Source organism: Anomaloglossus baeobatrachus, chromosome 5, assembly GCF_048569485.1.
Source record: "Anomaloglossus baeobatrachus isolate aAnoBae1 chromosome 5, aAnoBae1.hap1, whole genome shotgun sequence".
Lineage (NCBI taxonomy): Eukaryota > Metazoa > Chordata > Amphibia > Anura > Aromobatidae > Anomaloglossus > Anomaloglossus baeobatrachus.
In genome coordinates, this window is record NC_134357.1 from 287,600,461 (window position 1) to 287,627,436 (window position 26,976).

At 47.3% G+C, this 26,976-nt stretch overlaps 1 protein-coding gene across 2 annotated transcripts in view; it reads left to right on the top strand.

The window, feature by feature from the left end:
• The first annotated feature begins 110 nt into the window (after positions 1-110).
• The window catches only part of SEPTIN9 (septin 9), a 440,211-nt gene continuing 413,345 nt past the window's right edge, over positions 111-26,976 (top strand). Inside the window, exon 1 of one of the 2 annotated variants that reach the window (XM_075349534.1) lies at positions 111-198. In XM_075349534.1, the coding sequence (XP_075205649.1) occupies positions 177-198 (22 nt within the window). In that variant the 5' untranslated portion in view covers positions 111-176. The remainder of the gene's footprint in view (positions 199-26,976) is intronic. The other variant, XM_075349538.1, reaches the window with a different exon arrangement.

Consider the following 26,976-nt stretch of genomic DNA (forward strand, 5'->3'; position numbering starts at 1 on the left):
CATAACTGTGCATAAGTTCACTAAAGGTGTGTTCCTTCGGAACAAATGGGAGTGTACTGATTGTGTGTGTGTAAGTGTGTTACTGCCCTCCCCATTCTGCATTTGTCTCTCCTGGGAGGTCAGAAATCCCTGAGGATCTTAGCTCCGTCAAGCTGCAGGAGAAACCTTGGAGCACCATGAAGAAGTCATCGACCACCGGTAAGTGGACCCTATTTTTCTTGCTGGTTAACTGTCACCTTCTAAATAATGATTGTTGAGTAAAAAATCCAGTTTGAGATGTCTCCTGATCATGAATGGACACAGAACAGTCTAGGGAAATAAAAAGAAAAGTAAAGTCAAACCTTTAGGAACAGACATAATCCCATGAAATGTGCGGGAAACAAGCTGCAGAATGAAGTGAAAATAGAAGTATCAGGTATGAAGATACACATTGTATAAGCAGCCATTCATACATACCAAACACGTCTATGTGAGACCTTACAGCTCCATTGCTTGTAATAAGGGTCATAATGACAAGAGCTTGCAGCAAACTTTGACCCACGGTAGGATATTTCAGCAAACTGAGTTAGTGACGCCAGTTGTCAGGTAAAAAAGAGCCGGTCAGTAACAGTAGGTTATCTTAGTAATGACTATCCCCTGAATCCACAGGAATGTAGCACCCTATAGTAAAGAATACATTCACTGAAGATGAGATATCAATGTCATACTCTATACATGATGTGGGATTTCTTTATGCCATTATCCCATGATAGATCCTGTACAGTGCCATGCAGATCCCTTACGGGTTTGTATCACGGAGACATAAAGGCAAATTACTGCAAGAACAATAAACCATATTATTTTTCATGGAACCTGTAAAAATAAAAAGTAAAAAAAAAATAAAAGACCGTATAGCAGGTAATTGTTGCCACATTAGAGACCCAGATGGCAAATCTCTGTTTATATGGCTATAGAAATAATTAGGGATAAGTTATAGAGACTAATAATGTGCCAATTTCAACTTATCTAAGCAGACCGATCTGATATATGCCATCATGTGTCAAAAGGTTGCCAAATTCTACATTTAGGCCATCAACTAGGTGCCACCCAATGCAATAGGTTCATTGTATAATATGATGGGAGGATGATTTGGGGGGAGTTACTGCTGCAGTATGAGCTTAATGGCGTTCACCTATGTCCACCTTAATTGGCAGGAGGAGCTAAGTATGGTTGATATTAGTATTGATTGTGGTAAAACATTTGCAATGAAAAATGTAAGTAATTTTCCATTTAAAAAAAAAGAAAACAATAATTAAAAAAGATATAATGTGCAATTTGTTAAAGAGGTTGGCCCCTACTTTAAGGTCAATGACCTTTCCTTAGGATAGGTCTTCAAAGTCTAATCGGCCGGGGTCCAACATCTCATACACCTGCCGATCAGCTGTTCTTGGTGTCGACGGCTGCAACAGGCGACCATAAATGCTCAGTTCCAGAGCTGCCCCGTCAACTGATAGCGGCCGCGGCCATCTACTCCACATCCGCCTCCTATTGATTTGAGTAGGAGGAGAATGTGCAGTACCCAGCCGCAGGTGCTGTCAGCTCTGAAACTGAGCATTTCCAGCCACCTGCTGCCACCGCCGGACCAGGAACAGCTGATCGGCAGGCATGCAGGGTGTCGGACCCCAGCCGATCACACATTGATGACTTATCCTAACGATAGGCCATCAACGTTTAAGTAGTGGACAACATGGGTTGTACAGCAACAAACATTTATCACTTATCCACAAGATAGGTGATCAATGTCTGATATAGGAGGCCCTAACTACTGGAACCATAAATTACCAGAACAGGGCTTAAGCCCCTTTCTTTCTCACTGCGTTCTACTACATGCCTGCAGTGATGAGGAGTGTTAGTTGAGTGGCAGTCATGGTTGTATTGGGCTGGTTCATTTACTTTTTGTGGGACTGAAAGACTAACAGACTTTGTCTGTTCCTGTCAGCCCTTTGATATTGAATATACTGTAGGACACATGTTCAAATTCCAGTTCATTCAAACTCCTTCTCACTGTGATCGTGCATTGAGAAGGTGTGGGGGTTTGAGGCCACGTGCACACGTTGAGTATTTGGTGAGTTTATTACCTCAGTATTTGTAACCCAAACCCAGGAGTGGGTAATAAATACAGTAGTGGTGCCCGTGTTTCTGTAAGGGCACATGCACATGTTGAGTATTTGGAGAGTTTTTTACCTCAGTATTTGTAACCCATACCCAGGAGTGGGTAAGAAATACAGAAGTGGTGCCCGTGTTTCTGTAAGGGCACGTGCACATGGTGAGTATTTGGTGAGTTTTTTACCTCAGTATTTGTAACCCAAACCCAGGAGTGGGTAAGAAATACAGAAGTGGTGCCTGCGTTTCTGTAAGGGCACGTGCACATGGTGAGTATTTGGCGAGTTTTTTACCTCAGTGTTTGTAACCCAAACCCAGGAGTGGGTAAGAAATACAGAAGTGATGCCTGCGTTTCTGTAAGGGCACGTGCACATGTTGAGTATTTGGTGAGTTTTTTACCTCAGTATTTGTAAGCCAAAACCTGGAGCAATCAGGGGAAACATATTATAGAACACGGGCACCACTTCTGTATATTTCACCCACTTCTGCTTTTGGGTTACAAATACTGAGGTAAAAAACTCTCTAAATGCTCAGTATATGCAAGTGGCCTTCAGATTTGAGGTAGCGTAACACATAGAGTTTAATTTTTTGGGCCACCGAACCCTTTTGCAGCAATATTGGTTTTATCCTTGTATTTCTAATTTCTATTGTAATTAGCCCCAGGTGCCATTAAAGATGTTGTCCACTACTTTCTATTGTAATTAGTCACAGGTGCCATCAATGTTAAATTGATAGCATATCATTAGGGAGGTCATCAATGTCTGATCGGTCAGGGTCCGACACCCCACAACCCCGCCGATCGAGGGTGTGGGGCGGCCAAAAATGCTCAGTTCTGGAGCTGCCCCATTTCCCAATAGCGGCCGCTGCCAGTTACTGCACATTCAACTCCAATTTATTTGAATAGGAGGCAGATGTGCAGTACTCTATTGCGGCAGAAGATAGGGCAGCTCTGCAATTGAGCATTTCTGTGTGCCGCCATCACTGAGAACAGTTGATCAGTGGGGGTTCAGGTGTCGAACCCCAGCCATTTAGACATTGATGACCTATCGTAAGGATAGGCCATCAATGTTAAAGTAGTGGACAACCCCTTTAAACATTCACAAACATTTGTATACTTGCCTCCAAGTTTATGACTGTCAGTCTTTTTTGAGTCTCACATATTGCATGTTACTTCCTTCTGCACAATGTATTTAAATGTTAAAGTAGTAGTAGGCAGGTGCCAGGATCTGCGTTGTGGATTTCTATTGCGGCTTCCACCCTATCATCTTTGCTTGATACACTTTGGTGTATTTTAAGTGATTTTTCCTTTATTCCTTTATTCTTTTGGCTGTGTATACCTTGTGTTTACTTCCTTTTCCTAATCACATCCACTTTCTGTTTTCACTTTCCTTATAGGGTTTCAGGATTCAGAACTATGGGGTTCCCAGCAGTAGATAGGTGATAAATGTCCTTTAGATAGGTGATAAGTATCCATTTTGGCCTAACTCCTTTAATTACTATATATAATATATAAATTATTTCTGATAAAGAGATTTGGGGAAAAAAAAATACTTTTTTGCATAAATAATAAATTTAGGGATAAAATGCCAGAATTCATAGACAAGAGTAGCAATGTTCTTAGAAATCAAAAACGAATCTTCTCACCAAGGTAACACCCATATATTTGCCAGCAGGATTTTACCTCCTAAACTATTTATCTGTCCATGTAGCTCTTTCAGAGAGACGTCCAGCAATATCTTTGCATGGCCAGTCTATTCCTCACTTATTGAGAAATCAACATTTGCATTGAGATGGAAATGAGGCCAAATAACGAATTGCAGATCTTAAGCCTTCGTCACTGCAGCTCTATTCCCCACCCTGCACTGCCTCTTACTTCTTGACTGATAGCCCCTATGCTGTGTGACTTCAGGCAAAGGAGGCATCAGTCAAACAGGAGGAGGCGGTTATGGGTGAGGAATAGAGCTGGAGTGACAGAGGAATCAGATGTACAAATAGTATATCAGTCTCATTTACACATTAATTCAATTGCTGAGTTCTCTGTAATGAAGGAACAGAATGTCCATGAAAAGGTATTGTTGGTCTTTTCTTTGAAAGAGCTACATGCACATGTAAATAGTTTAGGATGTAAAATCCTGCTGACAGATTCCCTTTAAGTGGGGTACAGAACAAAAAGGGTTATACCTGCTCTGTTGGATCAAGTCCATTTAAAGCACCTTTCTATAATAAAAAAAAGAAGTCCTATAAGGCATGTCCATCTTAGGGCCAAATTGACCCCACACGTAGGTAAAGCTTTACAATTATAACTAATCGTTACTTACCTGTACACTGCTCCCCAAAATTCTTTGCTCATCTGCCATGGTGAAATTCCACCCTAGGAACAAAAAATTCCCTTTTGTATGTTAGAATACATTATACATACGGTATGTTTCCTAAATCATGTATTGCACACCTAAAGCATACAGTACTTCCAAATATTAATACAAATTCTTCAGCAGTGAATCATTTTTCTAAATACATTGTATTGTAGATTCTGCTTCCACAGCTGCACAGACCAGCCTTGGTCTATACTGTGGACTGATTCTACGTACAGTATGCTGTAAATGGAGAGCTTTACTATATACAATGTTTCTCCAAAAATAAGACCTACCCCGAAAATAAGCCCTAGCAGGAATTTTTTGCCTTTCCAGAAAAAGCCCTAGTCGCGGTTCAATAATGAAGTGTCCATGCAGCTAAAAAAGTTAAAGAATATTGCAGGACACTTTATTATAGAAAGTAGACACCTCCAAAAGAGAGAAGACAGCACCCACAATTATATTCACCAGACCGAGATGCTGTGGAACGCGAGGACCTGGGGTGGAATGCATCGAGGACCTGAGGTGGAACGTACACACACACACACACACACACACACACACACACATCTAGTGATACCGTACTGCTCCGGGGACCTTGGACGTAGTGGAATGCGATGACCTGCAGAGGAACGCATCGAGGAACTGCAGTGGAACGCATTAGTGCATTCCACCACAGGTCCTTGCGTTCCACAGTGCTAATGGCTGGAAGTAGTGTGGTATCACCAGATGTTTAGGTGTGTGTGTATATATGTATGATGTTCCTGTGATCTTATGTGTGTGTGTGTGTGAGTGTGTGTGTGTGTGTGTGTGTGTGTGTGTGGCAACTGGCACACAAAGAACTGCTGGGAGCACCCGCTGTGGGTCACAGGAGGACCATGGAACAACACAGATGTCTGGGGGAGTCAGCCTTTTTTATGGGGTACCTTCAACCCTTACTGCCCCAAAAATAAGCCTTACCTCGTAAATGTGCCTTAGCACATTTTTCAGGGCAAAAACTAATATAAGACAGTGTCTTATTTTTGGGAAACACGGGTAGTATGGGAGCTATCTATGTGGAATATAGAATGTAAAGCATAATTTAGCTATTTTTTTTTATATTCAAATACTTTGAACCACCAATTAATTAAATCTGCTTTGTAATTATGTGTCTCTTTTTACTATCTTGCACAATAGTGAAAAGTATCCCTGCCTCCTCCTGCCTCTAACCCTTTTCATTTACGATCTATTAGCTAAAGTACAAAGTGACTACAGAAAAAATGTCTGCCTGTGTAGGATTCAGTAAATAACCCTGACGATCTACTAAAAGGGAAAGTTGGCCAAGAGCAGGAAATTGTAGAATAAAATGAAAAAAGGACCTTGCTCCTGGAGCAATGGAGCCATGAGCATTGTTCACTTGACCATTGCAAGCAGCCAATTACTGGTCTCAGTGGACATGTACTTTAAATGTAGGTATCACCTCTGATGAGAGTGATTGCAGCAGCCATGTAAATGATGTCTGTGACTATATCACTGCATGACCAATGGGGTCCACTGAATCAGTAGGACTACAATGGCAGAAGACTTATCTGTAAGTAATAGTTATTTTTATTTTATTTTAGACCACTTTCTGCACTTGGTCAAAGTTCTTAACATTCTGGTAAACTCCGTAATTTTAATAAAAATGGGTAATGTTTTATTTTCCCTGTGGTGGCGCTGTAGAGAAATTGCATGCCTATTACTTAGGTTACCCACAAAATAAGCCGGGCATGGCTCTGTGAACAGTTTATTTCCACGCGATGTCATTGAAAAGAGATTACCCAAAGTAGACAACTCATTACAAACTAAAGTTCTGACTTGCCACTGTTCAGCAGAAAACAATTGCTTGCAGTCCTTTGCGAGGGCGGAAGATTTTGCGGGCGGTCTCCACTTTTGTCGTGACCATGGGAGCACCTGTGGTCACAACAAGTGCTGAGGATGCAATGGCGCTTGCGCCGCCCTCGCATAGCGCATACCACAGTCCAATGCAGGAAGACAGAGCGTTCATAAAGATGGCGCCAGAGATAGCGCTATGTGCAGGTACAGACTCCGATACCATCTTAGTGAAGAGACAGGGGCGGGAATATATAGTTAGACCCGACCCACATATTCCCTTCCTGTTGCACCTGTCAATCAAAATACCAGTGCATTGCTGGAACTTTACTTGCACATATTTCTGTAATAAAACCTCAAATCTCAGAACAAAAGGTATGGTTACATTCAGCATCCCAGCACTGGCTTTACTTTATATATGAAAATCCTGATGGTTGTTCCCTTTAATCAAAAATACTTTTAACAGTGGGGCTGCACCACTGTAGTTTTTTAAACTGCAGAATGGTTTGGATACATTTATTTATTTTAGTAACTTATATAGCGCCATTAATTCCATAGTGCTTTAGAAATTATAGCATTGCTGTCTCCACTGGAGATCACAATCTCAATTAGTTATCAGTATGACTTTGGAGTGATCTCATGAAAATGGAAAATACATTTTTATGGAGTTTAAGGGGAACTTTTATCCATGTGAGTGCAAAGCTGGCGTAAGGAGATTTATAGGCCATTCAATGCTTGTGTACATATTATGTTTCTGGTTTGGCTCCTTTTGCAAAGTTATGTAGCAAGACTTGTTAAAGAGTCGATATTGAATTTTAGGATTGCTACAGCCAATAGGTGTCATTATAAGTTTCCTTACTCCTGCTTGGCACTCCCCACGAGGAGAAACATTCCCCATTAGACCAACAGTCAAAAACCTTCTACCTAGCCAAATCAGATCTCCAGCTTTGCAATAAGGTAAGAGGCAAATACTCTGAAACAAGTGTCTGCAAATTAAGTTTCTGGTTTGTCTTTTTAGCCTAAGTCATACGGCATGGCTCATTAAAGGGTTAGTATTGAGTTTTAGGATTGCTACTTCCAATAGGTGGCGCTAGTGTAGCGCCCTGGACAAGCCAGGTCGTCACAGGTACTACACCAACACACCCCACACCCTGGCTAGGCACACCTAGGTCAAACACAAATCCTTGTTGCCTTCCTCCAGGGGCTGATGTCCACACCAGGGGGTAGGCCAGGCGGTTAGCCCCGCCCACCAAGGAGTTCACAGTCCTGGAGGCGGGAAAGGCAGTCAGATCAGTTTGGAGAGTGAAGTGGTAGTGGAGGAGACTGACCGTGTCCGGGTGCGTGGCCCGGGCACATACAGCAAGGTTGGCAGACGGTGGTGACCGTCTGCAGGAGAGGCTGATTGGAGTGAACCGTAAAAACCGGGGACGGGTGGTGGCCTGCCGGTACCGGACCGGGGAGTGAAGAGAAGCCACCACCATTCGGCAGGGCTTACGGACCCCGACGAGGCTAGGAGTCGCCGTAAAACCGGTCAAATCCGTTAGCGAAGGGAACCTCCGGGGTTTCCCAGCAGCCAAGACCCGATTGAAGGTAACAGCTCACACCGTAAAGGGAAACAAAGTCACCGCCAAGGCTACAGTTCCCAGGGCAAAAGGGGCTCCCTCAGCATCCATCCAAGCTGGGGAGCGGGTTACCGGTGGGAAGCCATTGGAACCGTAAACACAACACAGGTGCAGGGAAAGGCAGTCACCATCAACTTACCGGGAGGAGAACAACCGCAGCTGCCTGTGGGACCTGTCCATCCAGCCATTTGTTTGACCAGAGACTCCGTGTAAATTACTGGCTGAGTGAGTACCACCATGCCGTGCGGCACAGCGCTGTCCCCGCACCTCACCAGGCCCCGTAACCCGCCTGTCATCCCCAAACCCTCACCGGGGCCCCGGGACAACCAACCCCCCTACCCACGGAGGGGAAAACCAACATCCAAGCTGCTCCCTGTCATCGCTCCCGGGATCCCCGTCCGGAGCAGCGGTGGTGTCACAACTTCACCACAACCGTGGGTGGCGTCACGGACAATATCCCCAAACCACACACCAAACCCCCTTTCACTAACGGGCGAGGAACGCCGCTCGAGTCCCCGGGATCCGGCCCACCGCTCGAGCCACCACCGAGCAGTGGGTGAGCGCAGCGTCCCCTCCTCCGCCCGCGACACTAGCATTAAAGTTCTCTTCCGTTCTGAAGAGGCCATTTGCATATGGGTTCTATAATTGCTTTAACATCTGTCAAAATAAAAATTTCCTGGAGAATAAAACTTTTGAAGATTTGGAGACATTAATGCCCTTAGTGACGACACATGATGATACAACAGATTGGATTGGTACTAGACATATAAATCATGGGACTGACTGCTTTACATTACTACACATATTATACCGTGTTTCTCCGAAAATAAGACATGGTCTTATATTGATTTTGGCTCCGAAAGATGCGCTAGGGCTTATTTTCAGGGAATGTCTTATATTTTTTATTGCTTATGTTGCTGTAATCCCCCGAAAATTTATAGTCACACACCAGCTAGTTAAAGAAAATGAATATTCACTCCTTCCTTAGCCCATAATCCCGCCCACCCCTCTGCGCCGGTGTCAGTATTTGGGTGCAGTCAGACTGAAATATTACTCACCTGAGGATTGCATTACAATCCGCAGACTAGTTGCCTGCTCTCCTGACCTGAGCGTGACAGCATATATTTCTATACAGCTTTCACTCTCAGGTCAGCAGAGCAGACTGCCAGTCTAAGGCTATATTCGCACGTTGCATATTTACATGCAGTTATGCTGCGATCTGCACCGCAGCGTAACTGCATGCGTCCTGCATCCCCAGCATAATCTATGAAGATTATGCAGGAGCTGTGCGCACGTGGCGTCTTAGAGTGCAGCGCTTCGGCTGCTGCCCGAGCGCGCGTTCTAAGAAGTGACATGTCACTTCTTCTGTGCGCTCTGCATGCAGCTCCTGCTCTGTCTATGGGAGGGCCTGCACTCAGAGCGCATGGAATCGGGGTTTTTTTTTTCATTACGGACTCTTTCTGCAGCGATTTGATGCGCACGTGTGCTGTTCAAATCACTGCAGAAATTTCTACAGGGACAGAACGCTATGTGCACACATAGCCAAGGATTGCGATGTGATCCTCAGGCGAGTAATACTGCAGTGTGATTGCCCCCAAATACTGACACCAGCACAGAGCGGTTGGCGGAATTATGGGCAGAGGAGGGAGTGAATATATTATTTTGTATTAACATATATTTGACTAGCCAGATGTCGGTTATAAATTCTCCAAGGCTTATAGCAACACAATCAGTCAACAAATAGCAATAACAGTTACATATCCTGAAAGGGCTGCACAAACCCTATTTCAGAGTATTATTACTATGGCATGCAAAAATGAGCTACAACTATGGTTTATTTCCTTTAATAGGGCTTATATTTTAAGCACACTTCAAAATCCCCAAAAGTCCTATTATGGCTTATTTTGGGGGTGGGTCCTATTTTCAGGGAAACAGGGTAGCTTACCAGTGACTTTACTATTTTCATATTTATTGTATTATTATGTCAAATTTATAAAGTTTTTCACTTACAGGCCCCATACACAGACTAACATTGGCAGAATCCACCAATATTGATGGATTCAGCCCAAAGTCCAATGAGTTTCGGAGACCCTAGCATTATGACTGTAGAGGTTGATATGGATGTGTGTCGCCCACCTGTAGCGGTCGCCTCAGGGACGTCACTCCACCTTCTGGGCCGCCACAGGGGCTCTACTTGATTACCGCTGGCAACAGGTATGTCAGGTTATTTACATCTGAGTCGTTTTGAGGTCAGGGTAATGGGTGACCGCCACTGCAGTTTTAGCGTGTGTCTGGGGCTGATGGAATCTGCAGTCGGATGGTGTGGCCTCCCGAGAGTAAGGCTGGCCCCAGGGGCTCAGGTGTATGTGTGCAGAACAACAGGTCACAGAATAACTCAGTCGCAGTCCAGAAAGTCTTTCAACTTGTTTACTCACTTTTGGATGGTTGGTGAGATACCTGGGCGATGCTGAGATTATACCAGGGGAAACCAGGAATTCCTCCAGGCCATTCTGAGGGTAGCTATAAACTCAATTTCCTTGCACTCTTTTTGTTTTGGATAACCCCTGACTTGCAGTATCGTGGGATTCATCCAGGGAAGTCGCTACTGTCTTTTCTCCCCTTTCTGGCCCGTGTGCCGGCAGCGTGGACCAGGTGAGATGGCTTCTGGCCCTCTCTTCTTATGGGTACCCCTGTTGCTGCTGAGGCTCAAATTCTGTATCTTTGGTGAGGAACCTCTAGTCCCCTCACCGGCAGGTTTAGCAGATCAGTAAATGGATGTCTGGCTCTAGGGACTTGTTCTCTGTGCGTGTCCAATCACCAGCAGTCCCCGTACTCGACTGCCTCTCTTCAGGTGTCTTTCAGACTGACTTTCTGGTCACTGTACTCCCCCGCTAACAGCTACCACACATGCAGGGTCTGACTAGCGTGGCTGTACGTCTGCTTCTTTCAGCAACTTCTGTACACTGTTCCAGACTGGTTTGCTCCTCCTCCTTTTCTGACTGCCACTGCAACCTAGCTTCCAGCCCCTCCACTGCACCCCTTGCTGAGAATTGAAAGCTAACCTCTTCAGAGGCTACCCAAAGGTCCCGGCTAAAGGTGTGGGAGATCTGGTTGCTATGTGTCTGTGTGTACACACCTCATTCTGGCCTTTTGGAATTACTTAGAAGCACTGTTCCAGCCTGGGTGCAGTACTATGTGGTGCCTGACCAGGTCAGGGGCGCCACAGATGCAACATGTTGTTAGGGCCAGGTGGACGGGCAGACCCAGGAGGTTGATCCACTGGGCTGAACACCTCACCGAGGGCAAGGTGCCCGGTAGCCGGGGCACTAGCAGGACAGTCCGTTTAGAGGAGTGGAGTAAAGAAGTCCCTGGTACCACGGGGTCTCTGATGGTAGTCCGGGTGACGGAGCTCAGGTTCGGAGGCCGAGATGTCGTCAGGCAGAGTCCGGAACCAATGGAGCGAGAAGACGGGTCACCACAGGGATCGGAGATGGCAGGAGCTGACGGGATGGCAGGCCGTCACCGTTCGGGGTTCGGGTATCGTCAGGACCGGTTGGCGAGGCAGGATCGGCTCTAGGAGAGAGATAGGTGAGTATATCACAGACACAAGGAGACCTGACTCCTAGCTGGGCAGAGTTCCTGGGCAGAGGGCAGTCCAGCCATAGGGACGAAATGAGCCATTTTGGAGAACCGATCCACCACGACCCATATGACTGTGTGTCCGGAGGACAGGGGCAAGTCCGTAATAAAGTCCATCGCAATGTGTTGCCACGGAACGGAGGGTATAGGCAGAGGCAGAAGACGACCATATGGCAGGTGTTTGGGCGTCTTGTTCCTGGCACAAGAGGAGCAGGCTGAGACAAAAGAAGCGACGTCCGTGCGAAGGGATGGCCACCAGTAGTGACGTACAATCGTACTCCATGTTTTCTTCTGACCAGCATGGCCGGCTATTTTCGAGGCATGGCCCCAGTGCAACACTTTTCTCCTGTCAGTCTCAGAGACATAGGTATTCCAGGTTCTTGTGGTCCGTGTAAATGATCACGGGGTACACTGCTCCCTCCAGAAGGTAGCGCCATTCCTCCAGAGCCAGTTTGACTGCCAATAGCTCTCGGTCACCGATGGTGTAGTTGCGTTCAGGCGCTGAGAAGCCCTTGGAGTAGAAACCGCAAGTAACCATCTTCCCGGAGGAGGACTTCTGCATGAGCACTGCTCCGGCTCCCGAGGAGGAGGCATCCACCTCCAAGGTAAACTGTCGGTTTAACTCAGGACGGTGGAGCACAGGGGAAGAAGCAAATGCCTGTTTCAGGGAGCCAAACGCGGCGTCGGCCGCAGGTGACCAGTCCTTTGGATTAGCCCCCTTCTTGGTCAAGGCGGAGAGAGGTGCAGTCAGAGCAGAGAAGTGAGGGATGAACTGACGATAATAGTTTGCGAATCCCAGAAAGCATTGAATTGCCTTCAGTCCGGAAGGAGGGGGCCAGTTGAGAATGGAAGAGACCTTCTCCGGGTCCATCTGCAGACCGGTATCGGAGATTACGTAACCCAAGAAGGGAAGAGAAGACTGCTCGAATACACACTTCTCGTACTTGGCGTACAGGTGATTCTCTCTCAGTCTTTGTAGTACCAGCTGCACGTTCTCTCTGTGGGTCTGGAGGTCCGGAGAGAAGACCAGGATATCGTCAAGATACACCACCACACAGACGTAGAGAAGGTCCCGGAACACGTCGTTCACCAATTCCTGAAATACTGCTGGTGCGTTACAGAGGCCGAAGGGCATCACACAGTATTCATAGTGCCCATCGCGAGTATTGAATGCGGTCTTCCATTCGTCCCCAGAGTGGATGCGGACCAGGTTGTAGGCACCCCGAAGATCCAACTTGGTAAACACACGAGCTCCTCTAAGCCGATCAAACAATTCGGGGATGAGCGGCAGGGGGTATTTATTCTTCACGGTGATTTGGTTCAATCCCCAGTAGTCAATGCATGGGCGTAGATCGCCCTCTTTCTTCTTAACGAAGAAGAAGCCTGCTCCAGCAGGAGAGGAGGACCTCCGAATGAATCCCCTTGCTAGGTTCTCCGTGATGTAGGCAGACATGGCCCTAGTTTCAGCAGGGGACAAAGGATATATCCGTCCTCGAGGTGGTGTAGTTCCCGGGAGTAGGTCGATGGCACAATCATAAGGACGATGTGGCGGAAGTACCTCTGATTCCTTTTTATCAAAGACGTCCGCGAAGGACCAATAGGCCGAGGGCAGTCCCGGTAGGGACTCCGGAACCGGAGGTCGTCGGATGGGCTGTATAGTCTTCAGACACTTCTCGTGGCAAGAGGAGCCCCATCGGGTGATTTCACCAGTACCCCAGCTGACTGATGGTTCGTGTGTCCGTAACCAGGGAAGTCCCAGCAGGATTTGATGGGACATGTGTGGGAGGACGTAGAGAGCGATGTTCTCGGTGTGCAGGGCACCGATACGTAGTTCCACCGGCTTGGTGATCCACGAGATGGCGTCAGAGAGGGGTCTCCCATCTACAGAGGCAATCACGAGGGGTTTGTCGAGTGGAGTAACAGGCACCTGGTACTTGTCCACCGTGGCCTGCTGGATGAAATTGCCTGCTGCCCCGGAATCGAGGTACGCCTCGGCCGTGAACCGCGTCTCTCCCGTTGTCACTTGAACAGTCCACGTAACCGGGTCTGAGAGAGTCCCAGCACCTAGGGTGGCCTCTCCTACCAACCCTAGGCTTTGGAGTTTCCCGGCCTCTCTGGACAGGAGCGTAGAAGGTGTGTGCCCTCTCCGCAGTAGAAGCAGAGGCCCTTGGCGAGCCGTTCTGCTCGGCGTTGTTCGGACTGCCGCAAACGGTCAATCTGCATGGGCTCGTGGACAGAGACACCAGATGACGCTGACTGAAGTACGGCGGGCTTCTGCGGAGGAGAGGAATGCCGTATCGGACGTCTCTCACGGGACACCTCTTTGGATCGTTCTTGGAATCTGAGGTCCACGCGGGTGGCTAGTGCGATCAGGGCATCCAGGGTGGAAGGAACATCGCGGCCTGCCAGCTCGTCCTTAATACGGCTGGAGAGTCCTTCCCAGAAGGCGGCGGTGAGGGCTTCATTGTTCCACCCCAATTCTGAGGCCAAAGTGCGGAAGCGGATGGCATACTGCCCTACCGTCGTAGTCCCCTGACGTAGCCTGAGGAGTGATGAGGCGGATGCAGCGGCACGTCCAGGTTCGTCAAAGGTGTTTCTGAATGCCTGCAGGAAGTCCTGGATGTTGGTAGTCACAGGGTCCTCTTTTTCCCACAAGGGGTTCATCCAGGCCAGTGCCTCACCCTCTAGATGTGACATCACAAACGCCACCTTGGCTTGGTCGGAGGCAAACAAGTGCGGAAGCAGCTTGAAATGAAGGGAGCACTGGTTTAGGAATCCCCTGCAGGTCTTGGAATCTCCGGCGTACCGGGGTGGTGAAGCCAAACGAAGTCTGGAAGCATCCGAGGAGGCTGCCACGGGAGCTGTGGCCGTGGATTGTACCGTGGAAACCTGAGATGCCAAGGATGTGGCCGTCGCTTGTAGCGTGTTCAGGCGGGTATCCACAGAAGACATGAAGTTCAGCATGCGGGTCTGGGTCTCGCGCTGGCGTGTGAGTTCCTGCTGCAAGGCCGCTAGTGCTTCGGCGGGATCCATGGCCTGTTCTTACTGTTAGGGCCAGGTGGACGGGCAGACCCAGGAGGTGGATCCACTGGGCTGAACACCTCACCGAGGGCAAGGTGCCCGGTAGCCGGGGCACTAGCAGGACAGTCCGTTTAGAGGAGTGGAGTAAAGAAGTCCCTGGGACCACGGGGTCTCTGATGGTATTCCGGGTGACGGAGCTCAGGTTCGGAGGCCGAGATGTCATCAGGCAGAGTCCGGAACCAATGGAGCGAGAAGACGGGTCACCACAGGGATCGGAGATGGCAGGAGCTGACGGGATGGCAGGCCGTCACCGTTCGAGGTTCGGGTATCGTCAGGACCGGTTGGCGAGGCAGGATCGGCTCTAGGAGAGAGATAGGTGAGTATATCACAGACACAAGGAGACCTGACTCCTAGCTTAGAAAACACGAAGAACAGGCCCCGCCCACTTGGAAAGGATCCCCCTATATACCCAGTACCTGATCCTTCAATATCCTGTTGGAGGACACTGGCCCTTTAAGAAAGGGTCAATGACCGCGCGCGCGCCCTAATGCGCATGCGCGAGGCCCGGGTGCCAGAAGCCAGGGCAGGGAGCGGTGAACAGGAGGCAGGGGAGCCGGCCTGGAGCAGAGCTGCCGACGGGCGCCGGGAGCGGGGACCGAGCCGCCTGGGGAGCGCAGGTGATGGGGGCTGGAGGCTGTGGAGCGGGGGACGCCTGATAGAGGAGCCGGGGAGCGAGGCAGGGAAGCCGGGGAGCATGGCAGGTGAGCCGGGGAGCGAGGCAGGGGAGCCGGGAAGCAAGGCAGGGGACCCGGGGAGCGTGACACATGTCTAATTTCGGATTGCCTATCTTTTTGTTGTCTAATAGATAAGCCGCCAACAGAGACGTCTGGAAGTGGTTCTCTCATAGAGAACACAAAAGGACTTGGCAGAGCGAGCGCTCCTATGTATAAGAGAGTCAGGCGAGATAGCTACCAGCCTAACAATCATTTCTATCTCATGTCCATTGGGTTTTTAGTTAGTAGTCATTTTGGGTCATGTCCATAGTTACTGTAATTAGATATTATATAAGATGTTTTAATCATTATACTTCTATATTTAAGAACAGTGGACTGAACTGGCAATAGTTGTTTATTACTTATTTTACTCAGCACTATTAATTCCATAGTGCTTTACAGAAGTGGACAATATTGTCCCCATTGAGGCTCACAATCTAAAGTCTCTATCACTAAGGGGTACTTTGCACGCTGCGACATCGCTAGCCAATGATAACGATGCCGAGCGCTATAGTACCCGCCCCCGTCGCACATGCGATATCTTGTGATAGCTGCCGTAGCGAACATTATCGCTACCGCAGCTTCACACGCACTTACCTGCCCTATGACGTCGCTCTGGCCGGCGACCCGCCTCCTTCCTAAGGGGGCGGGTTGTGCGGCGTCACAGCGACATCACATGGCAGGCGGCCAATAGAAGCGGAGGGGCGGAGATGAGCGGGACGTAAACATCCCGCCCACCTCCTTCCTTCCGCATAGCCGGTGGAGGCAGGTAAGTATATGTTCCTCGCTCCTGCGGCTTCACACACAGCGATGTGTGCTGCCGGAGGAACAAGGAACAACATTATATCTCCTATTGGTGCAACATTATGAAAATTACCGACACTACACAGATCACCGATTTTCGACGCTTTTGCGATCGTTTATCGGCGCATCTAGGCTTTACACGTTGGGACGTCGTTACAGGCACCGGATGTGCGTCACTTCGATTTGACCCCGACGATATCGCAGTAGCGATGTCGCAGTGTGCAAAGTACCCCTTAGTCTTTGGAGTGTGGGAGGAAACTGGAGGAAATCCACACAAATACAGGGCGAACATACAAACTGCTAAGATGCTGTCCTTAGTGGGAGTTGAACCAAGAACCCCAGGGCTGCAAGACTCTGTCCTACCCTAATGTGTTCAGTTGCTGCAATAATCTATATAAAATATTCTTAAGAATGAATGTATATTTGAGCATGTCCAAAGCCATCCCCCACACTGTGCAATCATCGCCGTTATCCCTCCACTAAGATGTCAGGCAAGAGCCAGCACGCTGGGATGAGACAATAAATAAGAAGAAAGGCTTTACTTGCACACCCTGAAGCGACTCCACCTATGTGTCAGGAACGTGCCAAATCTGACGAAACTCAGTGACCCTAGGAACTATGGGGCAAGCTGAACCAGCTCATATGGACCCCCCTCACATCCCATGGGTAGTGGGTTCAAGAGATAGGTGAGCTCACAGAGTGAAGTCGAATGCCTACAAAGGTGTCCTTCTGATCTGATTTCGGTATCCGTGTTTATTTTAACCGATTTCCACATTGTGAAATTTCCTGTATCATTGTGCAGCATTAAAATGACTGAAATAATAGAGGCAATTAAAGGATTCACTGTAATATTATATCAGTTTTACGAGTTTTCTCTATAGCTCGTCTTTTCTTAATGCTAGATTGACATGGGTGATTTTAGAGGCAGGACCAAAACTATGTGCGATGGCACAGCTATCGGAATATGGTAGATTAAATTTAAAGTGTATGGAAGCTATGTGAAAACAAGTAAAAACTTTGGACTGTTGGTGTGCATGTGGCTTAGAATTGTAGAAATGTAAAGATTTCCTATGGATGTTCATGCAAACATCCCACCATATGTGGGGGCCTATATACAGCATTTATGTGAATCGCTTTATCTCTAGTTCTCAGAAATAGTGATTAATCCTTACATCGTGCAGCCATAGTCTGTACTAATGTAACCAAAACTTATTTTGTAGTTGGATAATCTGTATTCTACACCTAAAACATTTAAAAACAATTACGCTGTTGGTATAAATCCACTTTTACTACTAAGCACTTAAGAAAATGATACAAACAAGAAGGCTTGGGTAACTCAGGCGCATATTCTCCGTGGGCCACTCCTACAATGCTGTCAACACGATTGCTGTCGAGGACTAAAGGGATTTCCCTCTCTGATCTGTTCTTTGAATATACAGTGGGAGAAATATTTATTTGATCCCTTGCTGATTTTGTAAGTTTGTACACTGACAAAGACATTAACAATCTATAATTTTAAGGGTAGGTTAATTTTAACAGTGAGAGATAGAATATCAAAATAAATCCAGAAAATCACATTTTATAAATTATATAAATGTATTTGCATTTTGCAGAGAGAAATAAGTATTTGATCCCTCTGGCAAACAAGACTTAAAGGGAACCTGTCATCAGAAATTTGGCTTTCAACTTAAAAGTTTCCCCCTCTGCAGCTCGTGGGCTGCATTCTAGTAAGGTTTCTATACTTTTTGTGCCCCCTTTTAAATACTTTATAAAACTGTACCTTTTCGGTTTGAAAATCTTGAAAATTCTCCATGGGGGCGGGCCGTGTGGCGTCCGTTGCTGTATCTTGCGCCGTCCCCCATGCTCCAAATCATCCCTCAGGATGCCGCCCACTGCGCCCGAGGTCCTGTGCACGCCAGTACACCTAGTGACGTGGTCGCAGGCACGAAAGTATGGGCGGCGCTGTGATTGCATCGCAAGTGCCCGCCCATACTCTCGTGGGCGCGCTCTCCCCTCTGTACGTCGCTCAGATCCTCCGCTTCTCCTGTAGTGGCCTGCTCCACTCCTCCCATCTATTTCCTGCTGCAGGGTACGATGGGAAGGAGGTGACGTCGGGCCGGCGCAGAACGCTGGAGGCAGTGGGGAAAGGGCGGGCACGAGAGTATGGGCGGGCACTTGCGATGCAATCACAGCGCCGCCCATACTCTTGTGCCTGCGACCACGTCACTAGGTGTCCCGGCGTGCACGGGACCTCGGGCGCAGTGGGCGGCGTTCTGAGGGATGATTTGGAGCATGGGGGACGGCGTAAGATATAGCAACGGACGCCATACGGCCCGCCCCCATGGATAATTTACAAGATTTTCAAACCGAAAGGTACAGTTTTATAAAGTATTTATTTTGGTTTAAAAGGGGGCACAAAAAGTATAGAAACCTTGCTAGAATGCAGCCCACGAGCTGCAGAGGGGGAAACATTTAGGTTGAAAGCCAAATTTCTGATGACAGGTTCCCTTTAATACTTGGTCGCAAAATTCTTATTGGTAAGCACAGCAGTCAGACGTTTTTTGTAGTTGATGATGAGGTTTGCGCACGTCAGGAGGAATTTTGGTCCACTCCACCTTGGAGATCATCTCTAAAACATTAAGATTCTGAGGCTGTTGCTTAGCAACTCGAAGATTCAGCTCCCTCCATACATTTTCTATGGGATAAAGGTCTGTAGACTGGCTAGGCCACTCCATAACCTTAATGTGCTTCTTTTTGAGCTACTCCTTTGTTGCCTTGGCTGTTTGTTTTGGGTCATTGTCGTGCTGGAAGACCCAGCCATGAAGCATTTTTAATGTACTGCCGGAGGGAAGGAGGTTGTCACTCAGGATTTTACAGTACATGGCTCCATCCATTGTCCCATTGATGCGGTAAAGTAGTCATGTGCCCTTAGCAGAGAAACACCACCAAAACATAATGTTTTTGTAACTACGTGCTTGACAGTGGGAATGGTGTTCTTTGGGTCATAGGCAGCATTCCTCTTTTTCCAAACACGGCGAGTTTAGTTAATGCCAATGAGCTCAATTTTTGTCTCATCTGACCACAGCACCTTCTCCCAATCACTCTCAGAATCATCCAGGTGTTTATTGGCAAAGTTCAGATGAGCCTGCACATGTGTCTTCTTGAGCACTGGGACTTTGCGGGCAGTGCAGAATATTAATCCATTATGGTGTAATGTGTTACCAATGGTTTTCTTGGTGACAGTGGTCCCAGCTGCCTTGAGATCATTAACAAGTCCCCCCCCCCCCCCCCTCGTGTAGTTTTATTCTGATCTCTCACCTTCCTCATGATCCTGGATACCCCATGAGGTGAGATTTTGCATGGAGCCCCAGATCAATGTCGATTGACACTGATTTTGTACATCTTCCATTTTCTTACTATTGCACCAACAGTTGTCTCCTTCTCACCCAGCATCTTACTTATGGTTTTGTAGCCCATGCCAGCCTTGTGCAGGTCTATGATCTTGTCCCTGACATCCTTAGAAAACTCTTTGGTCTTGCCCATGTTATAGAGGATAGAGTCTGACTGCTTAATTAAGTATGTGGACAGGTGACAATTTAAGATAGCTGTCTTTAAAGGCCCCTTTACACACTGAGACTTTCTAGCGATCCCACCAGCGATCCCAACCTGGCCGGGATCGCTACAAAGTCTCTGGTGAGTCGCTGGTGAACTGTCAAACAGGCAAACCTGGAAATCGACGCAACAGCGATACGGACCTGCAGAACGACCTAGCTAGTCATTGGGGACGTTGTAAAGCAGCTTTTTGAAAGGGAAGTCGCTAACGAAGTCGCTGTAAAGGCCCCTTTACACACTGAGACTTTCTAGCGATCATGCTGCACAGCGGGAAATAAAGGACCAATGAATGGTCCTGAGAGATGTGTAGTGATCAGCAACCTCACAGCAGGGGCCAAGTCGCTGATATGTTTCACACACTGCAATGTCGCTGGGGAGGTCGCTATTACGTCACAAAACCGGTGACGTTACAGCGATGTCGTTTGCGATCTTGCAGTGTGTAAAGGGGCCCTAATGCAGGTAATAAGTTGATTAGGAGCATCTAAGTGGTCTGTAGGAGCTAGAACTCTTAATGGTTGGTAGAGGATCAAATACTTATTTCTCTCTGCAAAATGCAAATAAATTCATATAATTTATACAATGTGATTTTCAGGATATTATTTTTGATATTCTATCTCACTGTTAAAATTAGCCTACCCTTAAAAGTATAGACTATTCATGTCTTTGTCAGTTGGCAAACTTACAAAATCAGCAAAGGATGAAATACTTATTTCCCCCACTGTAGGACATGGGCTCATATACATGTAGCCATGGCTGTATTACAAATCTGTGTTGTACAGCACCCGAAGACTTCTATGGACTACGTTACAGTATACCTAATGTATCTCTATGTCTCCATTGTGGCAAATGGAAGTATTTGTCATGGCTTAAATGTAGGAACTCTCTCAGCAGGCTTTTGCTACCTCATCCGAATGCAGCATGGAGATTCTGAATCCAATGATGTACCACTTAGATTACTGGCTGCAGCCGTTCTGACACAATCTGAATTTATAGGTTTAGTCATGTAACTGAGCCCAGGGAGCTGTCTGGCCCACACCAGGCTCTCAGTAGAGATTGTACACTGGCAGTGAGCTGTCACTCACAGCGGGGGCATTTTGACTTTTCTGCACTTGAATTTCTAGTCCTCTAATGATAAGGAACCTGCTGCTTAAACAAACATAGCAAATAAACAAAAGATTGGACTATGACAAAACAGGCATACCTGAACTTTCTGTGTTAACCCTTGCAAGATGGCTTCAGCTTACATAGCAAAAACCTGCTGACAGACTCCCTTTAAATCAGAATCTAAAAGATAAAAATGTGGAACATTATATAAAATGACTATACCTGGAAAATCTAGGTGACACAAACTAGTCAATATGGCTACGATTACTGTCCCCCAATGTCACCCTGTCTTTTTAAAATCCTTAAAGTGTTTAACTACTTTACCTAGATTTTAGCAAATGTGATAAAGACTTGATTTTGAAGTACTTACTAATCTAAGTGTTACAGCTTCTTCTCCTGCACTTGTAAGTACAGCTTTCCTCTTCAGCTACCCTGCTCTCCTGTCCACAAAATATTTGCTAATAGAGGAACATGTAACCAGACGAGTTCATCAACATCCACCAATTAAACAACACTTCACCAGCAGATATTTTATGGATAGGACTGCAGTGCTATCTGTAAGGAAGGCTGTACTAGGAAGAAATTCCAAAGTAGAATCTTTTAACACATTTATTTGCTAACAAATGTGGTTACAGCACATTTGTTAAAGTACAGATAAACTGGCCAACCCCTCTAACAAGAAATCTGCCTAAGAGCAGTGTAAAATATAACAAACTTTGCAGATTCTCACTGTCAGCCGCTACTCTAGCTCCAATGCTTAGCTGCAGCGGTGACGTCATGTTAACAACTTGCGTCACCACTCTAGCCAGTCACTGTGCTCAGTGACTGTGCTAAAGTTGACGGCATGCACCTCTGTGCTCAGTGACTGTGCTGAGGGTGACTGCATGCACCACTGTGCTAAGTGACTGTACTGAGGTTGACTGTGTGCACCACTGAGCTCAGTGACTGTGCTGAGGTTGACTGTGTGCACCACTGAGCTCAGTGACTGTGCTGAGGTTGACTGTGTGGTTCACTGTGCTCAGTGACTGTGCTGAGGGTGACTGCATGCACCACAGTCTTCAGTGACTATGCTGAGGTTGACTGTGTGCTCCACTGTGCTCAGTGACTGTGCTAAAGTTGATGGCATGCACCACTTTGCTCAGGGACTGTGTTATGGTTGACTGCATGCACCACTGTGCTCAGTGACTGTGCTGAGGGTGACTGCATGTGACGTGCCCACCGGGGCCATGGGGCACTCGTTACCGGGCCGTGGTTCTATTTCTAGGATGTTGTGGTGGCATTACCCGGTTCCGTGACCCCTTTCAGTTATGGAACAATAAAAGGGAATGATGGGGGTAGTAGTTATAGTTTGTCGTGACGACACCTGTGGTACTCGGCTAGTGATAGCCGACGTTGCAGAATGGGACCTCTGGGGCTGATGATGGCACACCTTGGTTGGTATAGCTCTCCACAGGTAGAGCTGGGGCCCAGGGCCGATGGGAGTAGAAGTCTATGATGGCGGGGGTGCAGGGCCGGAGGCGCAGGCGAATAATGGAGCAACACAGGGATGCAGTCTCAAGGTTTTTACTCACTGTAGCAGGTTCCAAGGTAACACGACTAGTTAGTGGCAGCTTTTGGAGTGCTGGGTTTCACTGTGATGGGCTCCAGTTGATCCCGGATAGTTCGGAGGTTGATACTGGTGCACCCTACTTGTGTTCCTTTCCCTGGTCATCTTCCTGCGCTGACTTCTCTCCCTCCTGTCCCGCACCTACGCACACAGTGCCCTGAGCTGGTGCCGCGGATCCTTCACAAAGGGGAGCCTGTCGGCCTAGTCTCTTTGGTCCTATGTGGTCACCTTCCAGCGGATTCGTGTGCGGATGAGGCCTCGGTGCTTGCAGTAATCTCGGCCTCCGGTTTTACTAGATGAGCACATTGGTTCTACTACTCTAGTCTAGGGACCGGATCCCCGTTTGCACCCAAGTACCTGCACTCCAATATACTGTATGTGGAATGAGTCCACGGGGGTTTGGCGCACTCCCCGTGGGCCCTAGGACCATTTCTGTCTTGCGCCTGGGTCAAGCTGCATGAGCTCCAGACCGCAGGTCTTCACTCCTCCATTTCTCCTTCTTGACTCCCTTTCTACAGTCTGCTCTCACTAACTAGACTCCACCCCCAGGCCAGGTCAAAAGGGGGGAGGAAAGTGCCTCAACAGTGGTGGCTTTACATAGCCTTAATGACACCAAGCCCTAACCTTGACCCGGTGAGGAACTGCTAAATGAGCGTGTCTGTGTTTTGTGTGAACCGGTGGATGCCTTCTTCCTTACCCAGGGATGGGATACCACACCTCTGGATGAGGTGCAGTACCTCTGTGGTGACTGAAGCCTCGGGGCGCCACGCATGCACCACTGTGCTCAGTAACAGTGCAGAGGTTGACTATATGCACCGCTGTGCTCAGTGACTGTGCTGAGATTGGGAGCATGCACCACTGTGCTCAGTGACTGTGCAGAGGTTGAGTGCATGCACCACTGAGCTTAGTGACTGGCTAGAGCGCTGACATACATTGTTGACGTGGCGTCATTGCTGTACCCAAAACATCAGGATCGGAGCAGCGGCAGGGAGTGCGCCAGACTCAGGGTGGGAGAGTTTGTCAATTTAGGTATTTTGCACAGTTTGGATCCCACGTTTCTGAAAGTGATCAACACCTTTAATAACTGTAGGAAATCTGGGTAACAAACTTTGTGGGAACTATATTTAAGAGACGTTGTCAGTAAGATTAACGGCGCCAAACCATATTTATGGACATGCAAGTATTTGAAATATAAATCCTTAAACACCTTTATATCTTCTGTTACTGCATTCCCAATAAATTACCATTTTTATTTAATATTCAAATGAGTTGTTAAGTGCTCTGGGCATGACAGAGCACTTAAGGAGCCATTGCCTCTTGAGGTTATTTCTGCATCCAGCACCAGTTTTTTAAGCTTGATTGATAACTCACTGCCAGTCTAAGGTCAAGCCCCAGGCAAGGAAATAAGACAGTGATAGATCAATCAAGAGTGCTGTACAAATGAAGAAAATGCTAATTTCTCAGGAATATAACAACAGATGGATGACATTAATGAATTTACATTTCAAAGGCCTGCATTTCCATATATGCAGTTAGGCAAGTTGATTTTTTTGAAAAGTTCCTTTAAATTTTGTCTGGTACTATGAAAACAAATCAATCTGCATGGGGTCAGATTGACCAGGGTCAAGGGTTAAAAAGGTTTTCCAAGATTAGAAAAAATAATCTGCAAACAATGCCACTCTTGACCACAGGTTGTGCCTGTTACTGCAGGTCATCTTCAATCATGTATATGAGGCTGAATTATCAGAAAGTTTAATGATCTGAATTATGAGAGGATGAGGCATACAATTTGGTTGAGTCAAAAATATTCGTGACAATTCAATGAATAAGTGGCCTTTAAACATCAGCTGAACAGTGCCGAATTAGGGTGGTCAGTTGTCAGATGTGCAGGGGGTGCCGCCCCCTCAATTCCATTGGCTGATGCCAGGGAAAGGAACAATCGGACATATAGAGTTTTAATATGCCTGATCCTTTGTTTTTGTGTGACATAAGCTGCCAAAGGTAGAGGTTCACTTACTGAGAACACATTTGTGGTGCCCCTGACCTGATCAGGCACCACAGAGTACTGCACCCATGCTGGGACAGTGCTTCCAGGTAATTCCAAAAAGGCCAGATGGAGGTGTGTACACACAAACACATAGTGACCAGGTCTCCCACACCTTAGATGGGACCCTTGGGTAGCCCTGAAGAGGTTAGCTATCAATTTTCAGCAAGGGGTGCAGTGGAGAGGCTGGAAGCTAGATGCAGTGGCAGACAGGAAAAGGAGGAGGAGCAAGCCAGTCTGAAGCAGTGTACAGAAGTTGCTGAAGGAAGCAGACGTACAGTAACATTAGTCAGACCCTGCATGTGTGGTAGCTGTTAGTGGGGGAGTACAGTGACCAGAAAGTCAGCCTGAAAGACACCTGAGGAGAGGCAGTCGAGTACGGGGATTGCTGGTGACTCAACACGCACAGGGAACAGGTCCGTAGAGCCAGACATCGATTTACTGATCTTCTAAACCTGCCGGTGAGGGGACTAGAGGTTCCTCACCAAAGATACAGAGCTCGAGCCTCAGCAGCAACAGGGGGACTCTTAAGGAGATAGGGCCAGAAGCTATCTCACCTGGTCCACGCTGCCGGCAAACGGGCCAGAAAGGGAAGGAGAGGCAGTAGCGACTTGCCCTGGATGAATCCCACGATACTGCAAGTCAGGGGTTATCCAAAACAAAAGAAGTGCAAGTAAGGCGAGTTAATAGCTACCCTCAGAATGGCCTGCAGGAATTCCTGGTTCCACATGGTATAATCTCAGCATCGCCCAGGTATCTCACCAACCAACTAAAAGTGAGTAAACAAGTTAAAAGACTTTCTGGACTGCGACTGAGTTATTCTGTGACCTGTGGTTCCACACACATACACCCAAGCCACTGGGGCCAGCCTCACTCTCGGGAGGCCATAACACCAGACTGCAGACACCATCAGCACCAGACGCTCGTTAAACTGCAGTGGCAGTCACCCCTCATCCTGACCGCAAAACCGAGAGTGGCGTCATGACTCCTATACAAGTGAACCTGACATACCTGTTGCCGGAAGGGTCCCTATAGAAAAGTCCCTGCAGCGTCCCGCAGGAGACCGCTGCAGCGCTGTGGTGGGCGACTCACATTCACGCTCAGACAAGTGGAGTGTGCATATGTACAGTGGTTCTGGGAGAATAGCTTTTAACTAAAAAAAAAAAAAAAGGAGAGTTCAGCCAACAGCCATTGTAGGTGTATTGCTACCTTTACACTTAACAGCAGTAATGGGTGTTGCAAGACCCTGAATGCACGGCACTATTAGTCATTACATATTCACTCTTGTGTTTATAGATTTTTTTCTCATACCCCACCCATATCCTGACTTTCTTAAGATACAGTCCTTCAACTACTTCACTAGTAGCTGAGGTGATGAGTGACAGAATGGAGGTGACACATGGGTCACATTCTACAATTATCAGCCTACGAGGCTGCCAGTCCAGTCCAGACAGGGTAACCTCGCCACCTTTCTGTGACCTATAGGTGACTGAGAAGTCTGCGGAGTCTGAACTGGTATTTCGATTAGAAAAGAAGCAAAAGATGACAATGACATTTCTCTCATTTACCTGAGATTAGTGGAGAATGTACCTCACCTTGTGTGCGAAGAATTAGACAAAACTGTTTTTCTAACAACACAATTACAAACCTTTTTCTAAAAGAATTGTCCAGGACTCAAAGGCAACCTGTCAGGAGCTCTATGCCCTCCAACCCAGCAGAATTCACATGTGCATGGCAAAATTCCCTACCCAAGCAGCCCTGTAAAATGCTAATTACTAAAATCAATGTTTAAAAAACCTCCGCTGTTCGTATGCTAATTAGGGCCTTGACTAGACGATGGGGCATTCATTTCCCAGACTGGTCGGCCATCTTTCCATGTTATTAAGCCCTTGCCGAGTGTAAGCGTCCGGGTTTCAGAGAGGCACATTGTGCAGGATCAGAAATGCAGAAGCTGTTCTTCTGATCATGCGCAGTGCGCCTAAATGAGGCCGGAAATTGTACCCCCAGCTTCTGAGGCACACCGTCGTTGCCGGAATGAGCCACGCGCATGCATGAGATTTCCATTAGTTGCGATGACACTAGCTTATATAAATAATGTTATCACACCCAAAGGGGCATAATAGCATGGAAAGAGAGCTGACTAGTCTGGGGAACTAACGCCCCAACGATTAGTCAAGATTCTAATTAGCATAGGAACAGGGGAGTTTATAAGTCCTTTTTTTAAACATTGATATGAGGGAATAACATTGTAAAGGGCTGGTTAGGCAGGGAATTTTGGCATACAGGTGTGAATGCTGCTGGGTTGGAGGGCATAGGGGACCTGACAGGTTCCCTTTAACAATTGTTGACCTGTCGTAGGAGAGGTAATCAATGAGATCCAATATCCGGCATTCCTATAACCAGCTGA